This window comes from Plectropomus leopardus, chromosome 15 (genome assembly GCF_026936395.1).
Source record: "Plectropomus leopardus strain MGB_pleo_1.0 chromosome 15, ASM2693639v1, whole genome shotgun sequence".
In the NCBI taxonomy this organism is placed as follows: Eukaryota; Metazoa; Chordata; class Actinopteri; order Perciformes; family Serranidae; genus Plectropomus; species Plectropomus leopardus.
In genome coordinates, this window is record NC_142190.1 from 27,712,501 (window position 1) to 27,734,486 (window position 21,986).

Here is a 21,986-nt window from a genome sequence, read left to right on the forward strand (position 1 = left end):
CTGACGTTTCGCCAGCCTCGCAGGGACCGTCTGAAGGACAATGCTGCTACTAGTGGAGTGTGACGTTTGTCCTCTATCCAATTCACCACAGCCCCAAAGAAAACACATTTACAATCAAGTGTCGATCATGCATCTCATACACAATAAACTCTTCCAACAAAAATACAATGCATTATCGTCATATACAATATAGCTGCTATGTACAAAAAAAAGCTTAATGGGAAAAATAAAAAGGCTCTGAGATAACATTCAAATGAGGTGATGTGAAGTCATTGTGTACCACAGCAGGCCTAACAAGAGATCACAGTTAACTGCTGTGAATTTTACCTTAGAGACACACTCCTTTCTTTTTTTAATTTTACCTCTCACACTCCTCCATAATACACTCTAAGTATGTGGTCTCTTCTCTACAGTGTATCTGATTTACCTTTGGAAAGAATTATTTAATCTCACACAAGCTTGAGTAAACACAAAAATGCTGACTGACCTCAAGGACATTCCTCTCTTTTATTTTGCCTCAGGAAAAAACAACCACTAAAGGGTCTTTTCACACCAAACACAAATTACGGTATCGTTTTGTTTTTCTCATAGTGTTCTTTTTGCAGCTACTTTGGTTTCTACAAATTTCGAATGCAGACAAAAACAAGCCAGTCAATAAAATAAAAACTTTTGCTCATGCAATCAAGAGATTTTCTCTAATGTCAGTGTCATAACTCAGCCTGTTCTCACTCCAACTCATCAAATACGTGCGCTCTGTCCGTGAATTCGGTGTACGAGCGTGATGCCAAAAGCCTCCTTCGGGTCCAACCAGAACGTGCCTGGACGGTATCAGATAAAATCACACTCAGACAGAACCGGTGGCGTTGTTCTTATATGCCAGTGAATCGTGGGTTGGCACTGAGCGAGTGGACATGCAATTCGCAACGAACGGTCACGTGCGCATGAAACGCTGAAGGACATTGTCAGGTAACACTGTCAATAACAAGAATAATAATTAGGAGCGTGAGTATGCTTATGGGGCTTGAGTTTATCTACAACTTACCATATGCCTCTTTAGCCTAAACCTAACCATTCGTGACTTTGTTGCCTAAATTCCAACCATCGTGACAGTACCATTGGTTACCATCTACTGCTGTGTAAACATAAGGACCATGTTCCTTCATCCCACCATGTACTTTTGTTGACTTCGCGATAATGGGCTGTATCAACCCACCATGACATCATCTCACCATCTGCATTTGTTGACAGTAACAACATCCCTGGACATAAATAAATGATGCAGAAGGAAACCTAAAACGTCATAAGCAGATGCAGAAGGTCACTGACAGAGTGGCACTATATGTGACGAGTTAGGATGAGAACGTGTTGCATAATTCTATAATTCTATTCATGCTGTCACACAACAACATTAACCATATTAAAAAATAAGACAATGCAATAAGATATTAACAATATCTTATTAATTACTATGAGATAATAACAATGTTAACAATAACATAGTAATCTCTACCAGTGTGTCCTCTTAATGACAACAAATAGCCTATAGGTAAAAGATGTGAGAAAGTGGGGTGTGAGTGATTGTGGCACAGAAACTAAAGTGGGTCGTCCATTATTTGGAACATCGGCAGTTCGCATGAGTATCTTTGGACAACATGCTGAACCCCAAAATCGCTCTCAAGGGCAGTGGGGTGGCTGCGTGGATGTGTGTGAAAGAATTTTTAAACTGAGTAGCAGGTGGCACCTAGTACGGTAGCCTTGGCCATCAGTGTTTAAATGTGTGGGTGAATGTCACAAGAGCTATACACTCCATACAAGTGCAAGTCCATTTACCATTTATCGAGAGTAGCAGCTGTACTTGCTTTGATGGTGAGCAGCCGACAAAAGAAAGGTAAAAATATTCTGCTGTCAAGGTAACATAGGCTATAACCTGTCATTTCCAAGTGCATTAGCTGATATTGTGCTGTGGAAATTATACATGTAGGAAATAACTTGTAGCCTAGCCATTTTGAAAAATATGTTATGGAACTAATCAAGCCATAGTGTTATGTCATTTCTTTTTTTCTTTATTGTTAATATCAGCAATGGAAGCACTTGAGCTCACTGTATTTCCCTGAAAAATCTACTAGGCACGAAGCCCCAGTATAATGGGATGACCACTATAAACTGACAATAAGCCTTAAATGTATCACAATCGGCCTACATATGATAAATAAATAAGGACTCTATTTAATTTAGTCATAAATGATTGAACATGGCTCCATCCATAGGAAATGCCACCACATTGTTAGTTTTTTTTTTTCACCTGGAATAAGTAACAATGTTTGCGTGATGCCAAAACTCACCGATGCCAGAAAGTAATCATTTATCGGAAATGTTTTTGTGTTATGTTTGTTCATCAGAGCTAGTGACTTTTTTTTTGCAAAAGGAGAAGAAGAAAATAAAAAGAAATACGAATAATCCCAATTTTTATTTATTTATTTATTTTCATTTTGTCTCCGTTGTGAAAATGCCTTACAGCTCCCCCTTTTTTTTCTTGGAATGACTGTTGTTAGGCTGCTGTATGGCCAAAATACATGGGACATGGGTGCAGCGCGACATGTCAACCAAAGTGCAGTGCGTTCATTTTAATCAACTGAAGCTGCGACATGGAACACAAAAGCCTTCCCTGCCTTCGTGGGTACACTGTTTCACTTTTTTCTATTTGTACATTGCTATTTTTTTCTTCTCCGGGCACGACCCTGCAGCCCTCAAACGGGTAAAACTTACATAGAACTGCGTAAAAAAATGAGCAAAATCTGTTTAAAATGATTCAGATTAATACCTCATTGTACAGGAGGCAATAAGACGCAGCAGAGCAACCTTGTGTGTTTTTAACATTTAATATCAAAATAAACAAATCAAATCAATGCATAATGTAGTTAAAATTATCTAGTTAATTAATTAATTAATTACCAGTTAATATAGTCCATAATTCTAAGCTAAATATTATAAATATAAAAGCAATGGCATTATAAACTCAATACACTCACAGTGCAGCTGGCAGTGCACGCTGCAAAAACAAAGTAAGCATAAAAAGTAAAAAAAAAAACAAAAAAAAACACCAACAACAACAACAGAAAAACCCACTCTGCCTTTGTGATGTGCTGCATTTGTGTTGCATGTATTCTGGCTGTTGAGGTTTTGATCAGAGCAGATTTAAAATCTGGTTGCAATGCAAAAGCATATGTGAGCTGGACACATTTGTAAAGTAAAACTGTGTCACATTCATGACAGCATTCCATATTACCAAGAAGAAAGTGGGGAAATGGAATTAGTTGTTAGAAATATGCCCTTTCCTGCAGTGCTCTGCAAAGCATTAGAGGCACTAAGTGAACTGTTATTTTAAGGTCTTGCAATTATGGAACAGGCACCATGGTTTTTAGAAGAATTGCATTGTGTAACATTTGGATTGTTAAATAAAGGATGTGTTATTCTTATCTATTGCAGTGCAGCAGACAAATCCAGAATTATTTTTTCATGAATCAATCTGTAAGATAAAAATGAACACAGGTGGGGAATTGATTTGGACCGCAGGCTGCCAGATGCCCAATTCTGGATCTGTAGGCAGCAGTAACATGGGCCCAGGCACTGGTTTCACTGATAACATATTCAATGTCCTTTTCTTGGTGGTCACGGGGCAGCTGAGCCATTAATATTACACAATCACACCAATGGCACTGATCAATTATTCAGTTTTTCTTATGGCTCTGTAATATCCTATGCAATTCATCTGGAAGACCTGTTGTGTTTTTTAAGATAAAAGCAGCAAACATCCACTGTTTCAAATTCAAACTGGAACAAAATATCAAAACGCCAGTTCCAAGAAACAGCAGAAAGCCCCGCACCTGCCTCCTGCCTCAGTGTCACACTCAATATAAATACGTCCGCTGTCATCAGAAAAATTGCAAAGGAGGCTGTTTCTCCATCATTGTCTTCATTTGAAGGGCATTTTGCTGCCCAAAGGCAAATGCCTAACACACTCCCCGAGCATGGCGCCCATCCCCTTTCGCAGAGAGGGGCTGGCGGTGCAGCAGACAGGAGAGGGAGAAATAAGCGAGAGAGAGAAAGAGAGAGAGAGGGGAAAAAAAGCCTTCGTCTCAAAGCAGACCTCACACTGGGTTCTGTCACTACAGATCAAAATCCCCTCAAAGCCATAGATCACTTCCACTACAGTTCACATGTTCCACACTTAGAAACTGTTTACCAGACTCAAAGAGTTCGTCTGCGCGGCACACAGAGCACACACACACACTCACACACACACACACACACACAGAGCACACACACACACACACACACACAAACACACACACAGATACAGTAGGAAGAGAGTTTGTGCAAAAACAATACAGCCTTCGATCAGAGCCAACTGCACTTAAACATTTATACAGGTTGAGCGGATGACTCGCACTGCAAACAAATGTTTACATCTATATGGCAAAACAGTCGGTGAGACGCAGCGATGCCAGCTCTGCCTACAAGTGAGGCTGACTGCTGTGACAAACAGAGAAGTGTCTGCTCCTTTCTCTCGTGGAAATACCTGTCAGTGGCTGTCGACTCCTCACGCACACGATATATATACACACACACACACAGCCAGGGACAGTCTGTCTCCTAAAAGTTCCTTTAAGTGAGGATTCATAGCCAATAACAGCCATCGCACGAGGCTACGGATAAGTGACAGGCCTATATGTGCACACCGGCCTGTGCGGCGTGGCTAAAACACACGCCACCGCATTGTGGCGCAGAGGAGGAAACCTGTCTTTGCAAAGTCCTCTGCATGAGAGAGAAACGTCCCCTCATCTGCGATAAGGAGCCGATGAGAGATAGCGATAAAGTCAGTGCTTCTCCTGGGCCTTATCTGATGCTGTTATCTGACTGCACAGCACCCACCATCTCGCAATCTTTACACCCTTTAAGCACCTCTCTGAAACACTCACACCAGCATCATCGCAGCCACACACACCCGCTCAAACATTCTAAACACCGTACCAGCTTATTGATTACTTTGACACGCTCCCATTGTTGAGCAGATGGTACACCTAATAACATGTAAGATTGGAACTGTTCTGTGTTATCTCATGGGGAAAGGACATAAAATGACTATTTTCTCACCTTTCTGAAAGACGGAGCAAAAAAATACATAATAAAAATGGAGAAAGAGTCGTGCACTTACCTCTATGTCTGTTAGTAGTCTTATCAAACATAAGCATGGCATCGTCAACCTAGAAGACACAAGAAAAGCACTGACATTAGCTTAATCTTTTCAGCAAGTACCTCACGTCACCTTCTCCCGTTGAATCAAATCTCATTCTTCTTACTGTAATTATTCTTAGAATATATATCCTCGATACTTTATTTCTTTCTAAGCACTCCTCTCCTACATTCTCTCCTACATAATCACTCTGCGGTCACAGGATTATTGTCAAGTTCCCTTTCTGTCTGCGGCACGTAATTTTGATGATATAGGAATTTTAGCAGCGGTTTTCACTCGTTGTCTGGATTAGATAAGATGTAAGGGGAAAAGAGGCGATGGGAGATAAATTAGCAATAACATCAAGTCCGGGAGTTAAAAAAAAGGAAAACTGTGTGGACAATATGTTTATTTTGATGAACACCAATGTCCGGTCTTGGGGAGAGTGACAGATAGACACATTACACTAAGCGAGCGTGAGACAAATGGGATCCTTCCCTCATCTCACAGCCGCAGCGGCAGCAGCATCTACCATAATATCATCCCTCATCATGTCCAATAAAGCCACACACAGACAGACAGCTTTTTTTCTTTTTTTTTAGCTTCACACATCCCTGAAAAACGGATCTCTAGACACACTCTGCTTTCGATAACTCTGAAGAAATGCTTAAAAAAACAGAGTGAGGCATGCTCATTTAGCCTGTGATTTTGTCTTGGGAGAGGAGAAGAAAACCAAAAAAAAACCCTGAAAAAACAGGGAAAGACAGCAGCAGACAGAAACAAAGAGGGAACACTCTGCACCATTCACTCTATGGTTATGGTCTCTAGGTAAAGTGTAACGGTGTACCGAGGAGGCTTGATGCTGTGCAGGGAGGGGGGAATGTGCACACAAACATGCTTCTGTTTTTTGTTTTTTGTTTTTTTCACGGGAGGGTGTCAAAGCTTCGGGAGGAGATGGAAAGAGACAAGAATAGGGGTCTCACTCAAGCCGAACTGTCTGATTGGATAAAGAGAAGTGCCTGGCAGCCAGGCAGACTAGCGCTGGCACACTGTTCATGCCACCCTCTTGCCACACATTTGGCACACAAGACGTTGGCACAGCTTGTAGGGGCCCAGTTACTCACTGCACGGCTCACGGGCCACATGCGGCTCCCAGGCACTTTATTTGCACCTCCCCAAAATATTTCCAAATTGCCAAATACAGCCAGCAGCAATCATGTGGATTTTTAAGTAATTACATACAAAATATACTTAGATTTAACTTCTTCCAATCCCCTAGGACACCGGTGTCCTCAGCCGACATTATTGTCATTATTGCAGCATTGTTCAAAGCTAGAGTGAGTATCATATGAAATAGAAAGGCCTAAGGCTTCCATTGGTATCAATTACATCAACCACGCATTCTAGTTCCATGCAGTTTTGGGCAAAAATCATGCAGTTATTCTTTTTGCCTATACTAAAAATGGTGTAGCTAAATATTTCTGCATAGTAGAGTCTCTAAACAGTCTGCAGTTGCATAAACTGGGTATGACTGTGAAGCTGAGACTCTTGAGGGCTCAATGAACCAAATTCCGTTCATGTGTGATGCTGTTATCTTGGATAGTATCCATTTCTTTGCAGTGGGACTATTTTTTGAAACTGTATAAAGTGACCTTTTGTGACCTCTAGGAAAATTACAACCTCACAGAACTTTACAGCCACAAACTAGAGATCTTGGGCATTCAGAGAATGTATGGCTGTCGGATGTAAATTAACCTATAGTGTAACCAATAGTTACTGGCTCAAAAGTGCTCCCCATTCAGAAACAGAAAAATGTCATTCTTACAGAAATATATAAATGTCAAAAGTTTTCGATAAAAATCACAGCATGGATTTTTCTATGTTGTCCTTCAAAGTCTTGGTGTCTTTATGTGATATTTTGGAGGGATTTCTATTTTTTTTTTTAATTAATTCTCAAGTGGTTAAATTGCTTAGATTGAGCACCAAATCTGTGTAACAAATGGTATCAACTGAAAACTCGCTGAAAACACACGAGACTAAAATCACAGCATTGGCTTTTATATGGTGTTCCCCAAGGTCTTGATGTCTTTATGTGATATTATGGAAGGATTTTTGATTTTTTTGTATAATTCTCAACTGATCAAAATGCTTAGATTTAGAACCAAATCTGTGTAACAATTGGTACCAACCCAAAATTTTGCTGCAAATGTACGAGACCAAAATCACAGCATGTATTTTTATATGTTGTTCCTAAAAGTCTCAATGGCTTTATTCAATATTTTTGGTATTTTTTTAAATAACTTTTTATTGAATCTCGAGTGATCAAAATGCTTAGATTTTGCACCAAATCTGTGTAAAAAATGTTGTCGACCCAAAACGTTCTGCAAACTTATCAGACCTTGCAATTCAATTGTTATTTACGACATCTATTGCACATCTGTCCGTCCTAGAAGAGGGATCCCTCATCATCCTCTGCCGTTCTTCCTGAGGTTTCTTCCATCCCCCCCCCCGTTTCAGGGGTTCTTTTTCAGGAGTTTTTCCTTAGGCAATGTGGGGGTCTAAGGGCAGAGGGATGTTGTACGCTGTGAAGCCCTCTGAGGCAAACCATGTTTTGTGATAATGGGCTCTATAAATAAAATTGACTTGACTTGACTTGACTTGTCTTGTCTTGACTTAATCACAGCATGAGGATGGGCACCATATACTTCCATCATAATGCTCTAAGCCCCTACACACTCTAAACTCAAAATGTTTGAATGAACCAAAACATGATGGTTTTTTTTCATATTTATGACAAAAAAAAACTTGACAGATAGTGCTGAAGCTGAAATCAAGCTTCAGGTTCACACCTTTCGGATGATGTATACCATTTCAATATAGCATATAGCAGTTGACTTACTATCTCCCCCTGAAGATCCCCTGTTCCCTTCTCGAAAAAAAAGATGCAAATGGGTCTATGGTAGGGAGGGGGGAGTGGAAGAGGTTAATGCATTTCAGTCGCTCGCTGTGGACAGTCTTGTTACTCTTTGCAAAAGTAGACAGAACTCAGCACCTGAAGTGAGTGGGGAATCAGAGCCAAAGCTCAGTTGCAACAAAAATGTTTGCAGCAGGACAGTTGGAAGAAATTGTACCAAACACACCGTATATTAACAATTAAACTCAAGCAACACTCACTAAAGCCCATACCAGAATAAAAAAGTAAGGCAGGTGGTCTATGTGAAGTTTAACAGTAAAATCTGAAGGCCAAACACAAATTAACTATTAATGGTCAGTATAAATTCCCTGGTGCTACAATGGTGATAGTGTAGCTTCTGTACAACCACTAACAAAGTCATTAATTTACCCAAACTGCTCTGCTGACACAACACACAGACACAAAACAAGAGGCAAAAACAATGAAGTTTGCCGTGTCTCTGACAAATGTGCTACCTGATGACTGCATGGTGGGAAAGCATATAAAAGCAGAGCACAAACAAAACAGCTGCCAAGCAATATCACCTGCAGCAACAGTTTTATAAACAGACAATTTATAATGTCACATAACCTAACCTCTTGTCTCATGCCGGGCAATCTAATGAAAATTGCATTAAAGTGAGAGGAAGTGGGATAACTGGAATTTGTAGAGCAGTGGGTCGTGATTTCATTGGAGTTTGAAGAGTAACTTCTGGATTGTATTTTATTGCAGTACAGTTGTACCATTGTTACATTAAATACCTTTCCAAATAATTACACTGTGAGAAAACAAATGTGAGAAAACTTTTTAAAAAATTTTTTTGTTTGTTTTTTTGCTGGAGTTGTGCTCCCAGCACCAGAAACAGTTTATAAATGTCTCCGCGTCTGACAGTGTGAAAGCCCCGCTGCAGAGCAGAAGATGGACTGGCATGTTTACCAACTATGGTAAATGTTTAATTTGACAAGTGTGGCTGACAGCCTGTGATCATTTACATGGGAGACAGAAATTTATACCATTTGACTTCTGTCATCTAATATCAGTAATACTGAAACAGCCAAAAGAGTCGTGACGGCACGCATCAGTAGACAAAATGGCCAGCCGAGAATATCCTGTTTTCTTAAACACTCGAACAAATGGAGGCCTTCTTGAAACGCAACTGTTATGGTATGACAGAGATTGATTGCTCACAATTTTGTGAGGTCTTCTCTGTGATTTGTTGGTGAGATTGGAAATCATAAAATGTAAAATAATTGATACGACATTACAGTACTACTGTAATATACAGTTTGTTTTGTCAGGTAAGTAAATATAATTACTTCATTTGTTGTTGTTGCTTTAGCTGGTCTCTCAGGTAAACGAGCTTAAACCGGTTTGATGTTATGCAAATAAGCTTGACTGGCATTCGTCATTATAACACATGCTGGCAAATTCAAAAGTACCCGATCAGTAACTTATGACAACAGCGTCACAGCACCAAATCCAACTTGTTTTTCATTAGCAAGAAGCAATACGACATGATTTACATATTTTGTTTGTTTATAAATGGCAAATGGGAGCCACTAATGTCTGACAGGCTCTTAGTCAAGCACTGGCAACATCAGACCACATTTTCAGTAGAGGTTGGAGTGGGAAGTATGATCTACTTTGTGTTTGTTTACTAGAACTTTCACAAGCTTTTTGAGGTGACGAGGTGAGGTCTCTCAAAAACACTTAAAATGTGGCAACATTTTGGATCAGAAGCTGACAAAAGAAATGTCCTAACTGGCCATGAGCACTGCAGTATGCCATTTTCAGCTGAACTTTTGTCAGACACCCTGGGTCTATTTATTCCTGTCGCTCGCCTGAAAGATTTGCAATGGACGAGAATGCATGTATTTGAAAGGAGGAATTATATATACAAGTACATCCATATTTCACTATTAAAACCAAAATAAGGTGGCTTGAAGGGAGATAGGTGCCACTGGTGCCAGTTCCACTAGGAGTAGCACTTGCGTCTGCGTGACCGCAGCTGAAGGTGAAACCAAAAGTTTGTCCGAGCTGTTATTAAAGGAAATGACTATTACTAATAACAACCGTCTTGCTGTTGGCAATGTCAATTTCTCACAAAATAAAAAGTGTGTTTTTTGTTTAAAGTGCAAATGCTGGAAGTCAGCAAGTAGGCTACTAAACCATCTTTTACATGCTTCTGTCTCCAGTCAGATCTTGAGTGCACAGCTGATAGGTACCTGGTACCAGGTACCTGGTTTTGTTTACATGACATACGACGTGCATACTAACAGATTCAGTGTGGCTGGATGACACTAATGTTAAGTGATTTGGTGCTATAGTTTGGCGCTTGTTTACTTTTAAGCATTGTGTTATCATGTTCAGCTTAGGAGCAGCTGCTGAGACAAGTGTGACACCTAGTGGTAAAATTTGGTGCACCGCTCATCTGTTTTGCTTAATATCAAACCGATTTGAAATTTCTTACCCCGACCCAACCCTTGTTGCTATCAAGATAAACAAGTGAGTGCATGAAATCTGACTGACTTGAATAATAAAAATAGATAAACATCCCACAGTATCACCAGCCATCAACCGCCAGCCGTTCATGCAACATGACATTCAAATATCTGCGCTCTGATATTGATGGTATTGCTAGTGTAAAGCCATTTACTGCCTGAGAGCAGAAAGACTGTTACTTTGTAAAATAAAGTGAGGTCTATTAAAGGAAGTGTATTATATAAATGTGTGAACTGTGTTGTTGTGACATTATTAGAGGAGGACCATCCTGTCAGCGAGACCCATACAACAAAGAACACAGATTCACAGTGAAGCACTGATGGGCACTTTAACAAAGAATGTGCACATCATGTGAGAGTCACACTCCAGCAGGTCATACAATACAGTCTCCCCCTCTCTCCCTCACTCTCAGTCTCTCTCTCTCTCTCTCTCTCTGCCACTTGCAGAGTCTATAGAACCATCTCCCGTGCTTCAGGGCTTTTCAATGTAGTTATTCAAGCAGAACACAACTGTGTGCCTCCATCTGATAGAAGGTTAAGGACCTCTTCACTGCTCACAAAAAAGCCCGCCACACAGAGGTGAGGCCGGGCTCACCTCAGGGAAGAAATCTTTCTCTGTCCTCCTCCTCCTTCTCTTTCACTCTTCCTTTTCTCCTGGCTCGGTGAAAAGAAAGGTTCAAAGGATAATGGCTGTCTTATCACTATGTAAAAGGGGAATGGGAACTCCAGCGAAGTGCCTGGCCTTTTGTGACAATGAAGAAAAGAGCAAAAGTCTATTTCAGTGTGGTTATATGCACTGGAACAGTCCATGACCACTTAAAAAAGAGAAGACTGCTGGAAGACAGTCTGGGGGGGGGGGGTGAGAATGCCAGGGCAGCTCTTTAACTAAACCCGCTAACACATCTGAACCAAATAACCTCCTTAAAAAAGGCCCTACAGGAGTGTATTAGGTAAGTGAATTGTTGGCTAACCCACAATTTTACTTTTATTCCCGTTTCAGAAGGTGCTGATTCAATACTAGTGTCCCTTTTTGTTTTGATCCATTCTGTAAAGACTGTATGTCAAGGTGAGAAAAAGACACATACTGGACACATTCTTTAAAAGAAACAAAATACAAAAATGTCCATGCTTAAGAAATGTGATAATACCAGCCGGATCATTGCTGTCTAGAGTGCTGTACGAGTCAGTAGTAGCAGCAATAGTAATGGTGACAGTGGCAGTGGAAGTGGTAGTGGCAGTACCAATTTGAACTTTTTTTTTACTACTGGCAGGAGGTAAATGCTGTGGGAGTGGGTGGGTTGGTGAGAGAGTTATAGTTTTTGAGTGTAATGAGGTGAATGAGTAAGTTTAAGATGTACTATTTCTTTAAGTTTTTTTTTTTTTGTTTTTTAATAATTTCTTGGAATTTCAACTCGTCTGTAAAGGCATCAAGCCACGCCAATAAATCTTATGCAAGAGAAAGTGATGACTTATTCTCTTTAGGTAAGTCATGCCCTTTAGTTCTGTCAATGTCAAAGTCAGTGCTAATGCTTAACACTTGTTGCTTTAACAGGTCATTGATAGATAAGTAGTGTTCTCTTTGGGTGGTTTCCTAGACTGCATTTAGGTTCGCAAACCCTGAGTTTGTCTTACTTATTTTGGACTACAGCTATACGATTATGGCTAAACTAATAATCACAGTTATTTTGATCAATTCTGAGATCATGATTATTTATCACAATATTGATTGCACTTTCACTTTTTAATAAACAGAGCACTGCTCTCATTTCCACGTTGTGGTACATTCCTGCTGTACATATCTTTACATCTAGATAAGATTTGGAAGATCTAAAAGCAAATTACAAATAAAAATTAGGGCCGTCAAACATCAACTTTTTTGTTTGTGATAAATCGTAGCATTTCAATAGTTAATCGCGATTAATTGCATGTTTTAATCATGTTTTCATTATTTTGCATTACCAAACAGTTATAAAGTCCATATTGACAAGGTAAGACAATTCTTACCAGATTGTCTTAATAAGATTATTATTAATTCTTAATAAGAAAAAAAAAAATCAGACTAGCATAAAGTGGGCTAAAAAGTCTGTAAAGGGGAGACTCATGGGTACCCACAGAAGTCATTTCAGATATCTTAAGGTCACAGGTCAAAGGACCCCTGTGAACTGGCCATGCTGTTTTTCTATTGCCAAAATGTATCCTAATTTTGAAGTGTTATTCAACTTTACTGAGATGCTGTAAGGTTGACATAATTGGTAACGCTGGGATCCCCATGTCTTCTAGTTTTATATGGTACCGTATCATCACTCTAGCTCTAAAACTCAGCGTCGTACCAACAGGAATGTAACCAAATGAAAACAGTGTTTATTGGAAACAACAGGGATTCAGTCGGGTGACATTTACATCATCATCACATCACTTTTTGGACACATTTTGGTGCTTTTTTCAGGAGGTTGAAAAAAATTGTTGTGTTACTTTACTGTGCAGATATGTTTTATGCACTCTTTTCCTCAACTCTTTTCCTATGATTTGTTCTTGCTTAACATCACTTAACCATGAATCCCAAATGTTTCCAAACAAGATATGATGGTTCTTTTCGAGGGACCATATTAGCTCTTTGCTTTCTGCTCTACGCTTGCAGGGTGCGCGCAGTGGCACGACAGCTCTCCAAAAGAGGAAGCTGGCTGTAAGCTTCAGGGGGTGCTTTCTTTGATATGCAGTTTTCTATATTCTGAGCACACATTTTAAATTGTCAATTTCGCAGTCATTCATGTTCATTTAATTGTGGGAGCCAAAATCATGATCAAGATTAAATTTTGATTCATCGTGCAGCCCTACTTTGGACTTTAGTTTCAGACCTAGTTGCCCTCTTTGTCTGCCATGATTGTTTGTGAAATGGAGTGTCAGATCCATGAGTTTCCTACATTGTGACCATTGAAGGAGACAGACTTGAGCTATTGAGCTACATTTCAAGAAAACATTAAACATTTTGGAAATGTAACAATTAGCTTGATTATGGCATTTGTACAATGGGCGCAATGACACATCCCGATGAGTGACTCATTAGGTAAATATATGGTTGTTTGCGGTGTACAATATGACACATCTGAAAGTAATGCAGCTTAGCGGAATATGTCAAATGCCTCCAAATAAACCCAGTGACTCTACAGAAACCTCTGCACATACACAACACCTACTATGTGCTTGTGCTGCAAGCCATATTGTACCCGATTTATTTGATCACAACAGAACGTAAGCTGTACAGGTAATGCTGCTAGGTTCAAGTAAAAACACTGCCAATGGTCAGCCAACGTGGGAACAAGGTGACAGTGAAGCTCTATATCACCCTGGTCTAACACCCTTGGAAAAAAAGACTTTTCTTGTTCCTGTCATATAGCATGAGACCTAACTCCATACCGGGTGCAACCTCTTTGTCGGTATCAATCCATATGTTTGAACAACCTCGGAAAAATACATGATAATTCCAAAAAAAAGGCTTGCTGAGTGATGAATTATGTATCAAAGGACAAAGGCATCAATAAAGGCTAATGTGCTCTGTTTTTGGACAGGAAAACAGCGGAGGTGCCAGGTGACAGCGAGAGATTTAAGAGCTCTGGAAATGAATTATGACAGCGATTTAGAAAGGTGTCAAATGCACATTTACATTCAGCTCACAGCTGAAGGCTAGCACAGGAGCTTTCCTGCAATTTGGGGGTGACACTGATATAGATCATATCTGATGCAAAAGGAACGAAGACTTGAGCCACCAATAGAGTGACCTGGGACTGCTTGTGCCCATCCATTCGTCAGGACTCTGGGCTCTGTTCTCATGCTGGCACCCACTGGGGCTTTGTGCTAGTTGTGTTGGGTGCGCAGAAGTTTCTTTCTAGCTTTCATTCAATACACTTGCTGTGAACTTCACTTTTTACCAAGAGGAAAAAATCGCTCTGTGTGGGTGTGTAGTTATCAGGCAGTTTTGGTGTCAGTTTTTGGTGTCAAGGATCACTGGGATTTGTGCTCACACTGCAAACACAAAGGCACAGTCTGTGCTGTTTGGGTGCAAAAGGTGATGCTCAAAAGAGCACATCATTTTGAAAATCAAAAATGACTTTTGTCAACATGATGCCGATTTGACTTGAATCCTGTTATAAATGCCTGAAGTACAAAAAATGGCTTGCATTTTTAATTCTAAATATATGACATGACTGAGGTACCAAAAATACAACTACTGGCAATGGCACACTACTTGTACTGTGTAATACTCGTGTGTTTGGTATGGCAACAAAATGCCATTATCATTAATTAATGAATCTAAAATAATTATTCAAAAGATCACAAATACATCAACTGACAACACAGAAGACAAAGCACATGATGTGTACATTGCATCCATAGTTGGTACCATTTGTTGAATAGTGACAAAAAGGAGTAAGAGCATAGCAATATTACGTGAGGCATTTGTTATTACATTTTTAATTAATTATAATTTTTAGTGGCATTAGCAGTTAGGTTGCAAAACTAAAACTTCTCCCTTGTGCCAAGTGTGTAGGGGATATGCACTGGCTGAGGCAAAAATGAACTGGTCCTACTCAGAACCAGTGTTTGGTTTGACCCTTTTGGGCTGCTGTAGAAACAAGATGTTGAACTTCATGGAAGAGGACCTGCTCCCCATATACATATGAACTACTCATTCTAAAATCAGGAAAACACACTTATTCTTATTTTCAGGTGATTGTAAACTAATAAAAACAAAGTTAAGTATATAACAAACAATTTCTTGTAATAGATGCACCTAAATTCTACACCCTGGACCTTAAATTTACTGTTAAATTCCTGACGTACTACATTTTAGCCATAACAATGGTTTATTAAGCTGCTCTGTTATGGAAAAACATGCACTTTGTGTTCATTTTTACTTTTTCCCCTCCGAATTTTATTGATGTGAATTGACTGATGCAGTCAATAATTGATTTACAAAACTTGTAGTAGCATGTCTAGCATGCTGGCACAAGAAGTAGAAGAAGTGCAGTATCATAATTGACTGTAAGTTTTGCTAAAGATTTTGTATTGCATACCAATACCAAGAACTTCCACCGCAGTGCACAGACAGAATCCCACTTGTCATGGTTGGACGATTAAAGTAAAAATCAAGAAGCAGAATTGTTCATGCTGATTAACATTTTGTTCATTACACTGTCCAGTCAATAGACCCATTAGACCAGTGATTCTCAACCAAAGGTCTTTAAAGGAGTTCCAGGAGGTCTCAAGAAAAATGGGGATTATTTTATTTTCCACATTTAATTCACTGTAGAAGTGAGCCCAATGTGAATTAAGAGTTATAAAGGTGACGATTCTGATCATAGTTTTCAATTCTGCCACGGTTATCTCCTCAACTGTAGGTGATGACTATAGAATGACGGGCTTAATTGTATCTAACAGCCACAATCCTTTCAGATGGAGGTCACTGAAGCCAAATCTTATCATATCAGGGTCCGTGATCTAATGTGCATCACTTTATGTGTCCTTGACATGAAAAAGGTTGAGAAACAATGCATTAAACTCCCCCCTTTGAAAACATGGCTTCAATATGATGTATATATGCAATAACCAGACAGATGTAAAATGTCTGGAATTTTGCCAGCAGCTGGTGCCAAATATGTAAATGAACCAATGTACAGAAAATGTGCAGTAGGAGGACTCTCTATGAGACATCTTTATTTCAAAAATTGCAAACATGTTTACAAATTACTTGGGGGAATCCAACCTCAGATGGAGTTATTACAAACATTTAAAAAGGGCTCTAAGGCTATAAATAATAATTTTAAAAAAACAGTACGCTATTGGTGGGGACATCTAATAACTAAGATTTCCTACTGGCACTGCCCAAACCTCAGGAGTCGTAATGCATACAGAACCACTTTGAAGCGCTTCTGTCCCGATATACTCAATAAAATCACATATTGAGTACAGAGACCACTGTTTGACTGGAGAACCCAGTTTTAAACCCCCTTGTTGGCAAGCATCCATTTTCCTTAAGTGTCTCTGAGCAAGACACTGAATCCCTGCTTTCTTAAGGGCAGTGGTCTGTAGCTGAACCTGCACCACACGGCTTCACCGTGGAGGGGGTAAAAAAATCCCTACAGGGATCAATGAAGTATCACATTATTATTTTCATCATTACCATTAGGAGAGATATGGGTCACGGTCAAGGAGAAAACTCAGCTGGCACTGCCCCTTCATCAACGCTCCCTTTGCAGTGTAGAGCATCTAATATTCTATTACAATGATGGCAATTAACAGAGAAATGATAGCGACCCAGTGACAATGGACAAATTTGTGACAACCCTTTCAATTGTTCTTTTGTAGAGGAAATCTATATCATTGTCTGGGAACGTTGAGCTGCAATGTGCTGCATCCACGCTTGAGCGCTTTTACAAGTGGTGGTTTAACGAGGAGCAGAGGGCAAAATTTGAGCTCCCCATAAGCTCTTGCAATTACACAAGGGGGCAAAAGGGACACTGTTCTTAAGCGCAAGCCTAGATGGACAAGCAATTTTTTATTTTTTTTTCAGGTCCTCAGCAGAGGCCAAGCCAGCTATGTGTAATCTAGAACACAACCTCTCTCTTTCCCAAAAGGAATAATGGATGAGTGGCAACCCTTGGCAGAAGTGATAAAAATGCACGGCTAGAGTGCAAACTGAACACACACATACACATCGAGCACAACACACAGATAGAAAAATCACAGTGATGTAGGTTGAAAAGGCGCTTATCTGCAGTCTGCTCCGTCGACCCCATTTTTCTTAGAGTAAATATGTTTTATAGGTTCTTCTGGCTAAACTGGATTCTTCACCCAGTTTGCATCTAACATTCTTTTACTAATGACAGTTTGCATACATGATTTTGGCCAAAAAGATAATCACAGTTATCCTGATTGATATACAGATCACAATTATTTATCATTAGTATAATAGCAATGAAATCAATAGAGCCCTGCTTGCACTTTTAACTTTTGCTGACAAATTTTTGCCTAGTATTACATTTGCTTTGTATAACAAGTAGATGTTTGTGCCAAATTTGAAAAAAATTCCTTCATGGCTTTCTTGAGATATGGCATGACAATAATGAGACAAATGTGTGGTCACAGTTACTGGTTTATTGCTAAATCCAAGTGGATGTTCAAATTTGAAGAAATTCCTTCAAGATTTTCTTGAGATAACATGTTCAAAAGAATGAGACAGACAAGGTCAAAATGACCTTTACTTTTGGCCACCAAAATCTTACCAGTTCGTCGTTGAGTCCAAGTGCACATTTGTGCCAAATTTGAAAAAAAAAAAAAAAAAAAAACCCTCAAGGTGTTCCTAAGATGTTCCTTTCACAAAAATGGCATGGGCGGATGGACAGATAAACACACAGACGTACGGACAACCAAAAAACTAGGAGTCAACTGATATTGGGTTTTAAGGGCTGATACTGATGTTGATTATTAGTAGTTAATGGAACTGATATGCATTTACAAAAAAAAATAAAAAAATTCTGTCAGTTCTTAGGGATTGGAATGTAACAAACTCCAACACAAAACACAATTTAAATGCTTGCTAATGTTTAACAAAACCTGAAAACTAAAGCTAAAAAAATTTCAACAACATATACAGAAAGTTCCCAGCAACAATTTTTCAATAAAGTCAAGTAAAAATATTAATAAAAATGAATAAATAAAAATAGCTCCCTGAGGTTTTAAAAAGTAAAAGTTCCAAGGATGGGTATTCATCAGGGTTATCAGCAACATTATTCTTCTTGGTCTTCATGCATTTATTGTACTGCAGGTTGTAGTGTTTTGTTCAGGTGGTTGAACAAGTTAGTTGTAATGCTTTGCATCGCAGACACAAGATTGATGCACTCTAAATCTGAAATACTGCCAAACAACGGATAATCATCCACATAGATAGAAGGACTAGCTCTTCGCCTTCTGTTCCAGACCTTCTGCTCTCTGTTGTATATTACTCTTCGAGTAAGGACTGCAGCCCCAACATTCAACAAAGTTTATCACACTCTGCGTGCATGACAGCTGCCATGGCTGTTACTTTAAGAAGCATCTGATATGCAGCAGAGTTTTCTATGAGCGGAGCATGCATTTTAATCATCAATATCACAGTCGATCCCCCGCATTTAATTATGAGAAGCCAAACTCGTGATCAAGATTAATATTTGATTAATTGTACAGCCCTAATCCTGATTTAAAAACAATGTAACTTATCTTTATTATATATTTTCGGACAGCTGATGTTACAGAGAGAGGAAACAAGGAGGCAAAAAGATGCTCCAGCAAGGCAACCTTTTAATTACAAATGGATGATCACATATTCGAGAAATAACTGAAAATCTAAACTGTCATATAGTGCATTATATATGATTACACTATGAATGAAGCCATGTATGGCAACGCAGAGGGAATGAGCGTGAGGATCCACGTCCACAATTCATCTATATTTTATACCTAATTACCGAAAAATGAGAGCGACAGAAAAACGTGACTCAAGTGTTTTTCAGCCATCATCTGACAGAAATTCTTGTGTATGTAATTATTAATGATATACACCATGGGCTGAATGTCAACACTTATTCCAGTAACTTTCCTTCATGTTGACATTAACAAAATGGCTTGAGAGGAACACTTGAGGAAGACAATTCCTCAAATCTGTCAGGATTACATATTTATGAGGTCCCCTGCTCAGCATGCAAGGAGGTCGCTATGGTGATACAAACTGATGTATATTCTAACGATGAACTTTGTGTGTCAACGAATGCCTCAGAGCATTGTTGAAATGGTTCGCACAGATCTCTACCATGGAGCTCTGTGCAGCTTTCAGATCAGCAAATACACAATTAAAAAGGCAGTCATGCTGCGGCCACTCTAATCAATGTACTGTTACAAAGAAATGTAATGAAAGGATGATGGAGTGATGCCTTCAGGAGGCTGCTATATTGTTGGGGCAGACCGTAACACTGTTGTGGCAAAGCAATATTTTTTATTCGCACATCTCGAGCCATGCCAAAGCCAGCCTCAAAACAAAGAAGCAAAGAAATCTTATTCATACAGCCTTTTATTGTAAACAATCCTTATTTCTACACTATTTTATGTCTGCTGTAATATTAAGCAATGTCAATAATGCATTAAAAACATGCAGTGCCATCAGCCAGGGAGACTTGTTTATCTTGTTTTCTTACTTTGAGGTAAGCAGGCGTGAAGTAATGCAAAGGTGAGCCTAGGGGCCCCACACGTGCAACGGCCCTTGATAAGCCAGAATATTTTTAATTATTTAATTAATTTCAGAGAAAAAAAACACTTTGACCTCCTTTGGCCACAAGACGTCAGTTCCATGAGGTCAATTTGGGATTCAAACAATAGGTAAAGAGGTTGCTTCTGGTTGGTTCTGTGCCTGCATAAGAGGAAATAACTCTCCATATCAGCAGCAAACCATTAGGAAACATTTCTACGAAAGAGCACAATCTTACTACTATACAACAAGTTTTTCCTGTTTGTTTGGTTTCCTTACTTCCATTTTTCTTATCATCAACTGACAATCAGAGTGAACTCATTCACTAATGGGCTCTGCCATTTTCACCACCAATTTAACATGCTGAATTGTCTGAAGAAGAAGAACAAGGGCCCACAAGGGCCCACAAGGGCCGATGGGGCTGGACACACTGCAAAGACTGGGGGACAGGCGCTGTCCCCAGTGGCCCAACATTAACTGACAGCTGATCCTTGGCTTGGTGTGTCAGGGCCTCAAGACAGAGGGACCAACAATTCAACCACCAGAAACACCAGCATCTTTTATTACTTCCTTGAAAGTTATATTCCTAGCACGCTTTTGGCACTAAGCTGTTTTTCCTGGTAAAGCATGATGAGTAAAGAGGGGGGGGTGGGCACACAAAGAATAGCCCAGAGACCCATGACCACCTTAATCTGCCACTGGAGGTAAAATTACAATTAAGCTAAATCCTGTCTGGTTTTATCCTCCAAATTAGCCATCTGTGTTGCACAGCATATTGTATAATTTGGAATAAAGAAGCCTGAAGCTTTCAGCGTAATGGTCATTTCAACACAGAGCTGTGAACAGGCTTAGATGTGATCTACTGCTACTTTAAAACTGCCACTTTGACCCTTTAACACAAAACAGGAAACCATTTATAAGGTTCTTCCTTTCTATATGAATGGGACTTCAGTATGTTGTGGGGTCTGGCCTTGTGTTTGGCCTCACAGAGGCATGTCCACACAGTTGAGCTCAGTATGCTTGAGGAAGTAGGCCTTGGCCTCGTCCATCAATCCGCCTGTCTTCCTTTGCCAAGCTGCAGGGAACTACCCATTATGGAGTCATTTTATTAATAGGGCCCCTTTCCTCTCCGCCACACTCTTGCAGAGTGCCTCCTCATTCTGTCAGAATGGAGTATGCCTGCAAGCCACCTCCATGAAACTGCTGCACCAGGGCCCTCCCTCATTCTCCCATGTGAAAGCTCAGGCTGGGAAATATTGTGCTTTCAAGCTAAAATAGTATTTGGAGAGGTGAGCAATCCCTAAGCCCTAGAGCAAACAGTTTAACATTGAGGACTTATTTAAAATGATGTCCTTCCTCCCGGTAAGCCAATCAGATTTCTCTTTTAGTACACACACACACACACATACATGAAACTCCTTTTACATCATTTGCTCCTTCTTCCCTCCTCCTTCCTAATGTAAATATAGCTGCAAGCAGCATTGACTGGAGGACAGAAAAGGGTCAGAGGATGCCATGAAATGTCTGGGGAGACTGTGTGAAAACATGATTCTGAGGGTGAGAAAGATGTCTGGGAAGAGGTTTGTTTAAATGGGCAAATGAGTCGAACGCGTGAGGAAGTTGCAGAGGACAAAAAGGATTACACTGGAATGGCCTTCAGAGGGTTATGTACACAATCTTTATTAGACACACTGCCCTTTTAATATACTATAAGGTCATTCCTTTCTAATAATTCCCATATGCCATTTTTAATCCAGTTGGCATTAATCCAATTTAATAGCTTATTTCTAATCGAAATATTCTTACATCTCTTTTACTGTCTCCTAGTTTTTGGTGATGATTTCTTGGTTTCCATTGCTTGAGCAGTAAAAGCATGAGGCAATTTCTGCTGACTGACACCTAAATGTGCTACAAATGTTTAAACACCCTCTGCGAGAACCCTTAGATACATTTCCCAATCATGTTGAGGTGAAAAGCCCATTAAAATCTATAATGAACTGTTTCTACGCTGAATCCGATGTTTAA

The 21,986-nt window shown here is 39.6% G+C and overlaps 1 protein-coding gene across 11 annotated transcripts in view; it reads right to left on the reverse strand.

Moving 5' to 3' along the window:
* LOC121952124 (RNA-binding protein Musashi homolog 2) overlaps window positions 1–21,986 on the reverse strand; it is a 338,550-nt gene that overhangs the window by 148,660 nt on the left and 167,904 nt on the right. For all 11 annotated transcript variants that reach the window (XM_088088718.1, XM_088088717.1, XM_088088720.1 and 8 more), the window contains one exon: window positions 5,216–5,264. In XM_088088718.1, coding sequence (XP_087944844.1) covers window positions 5,216–5,264 — 49 coding nt within the window. The remainder of the gene's footprint in view (window positions 1–5,215; window positions 5,265–21,986) is intronic.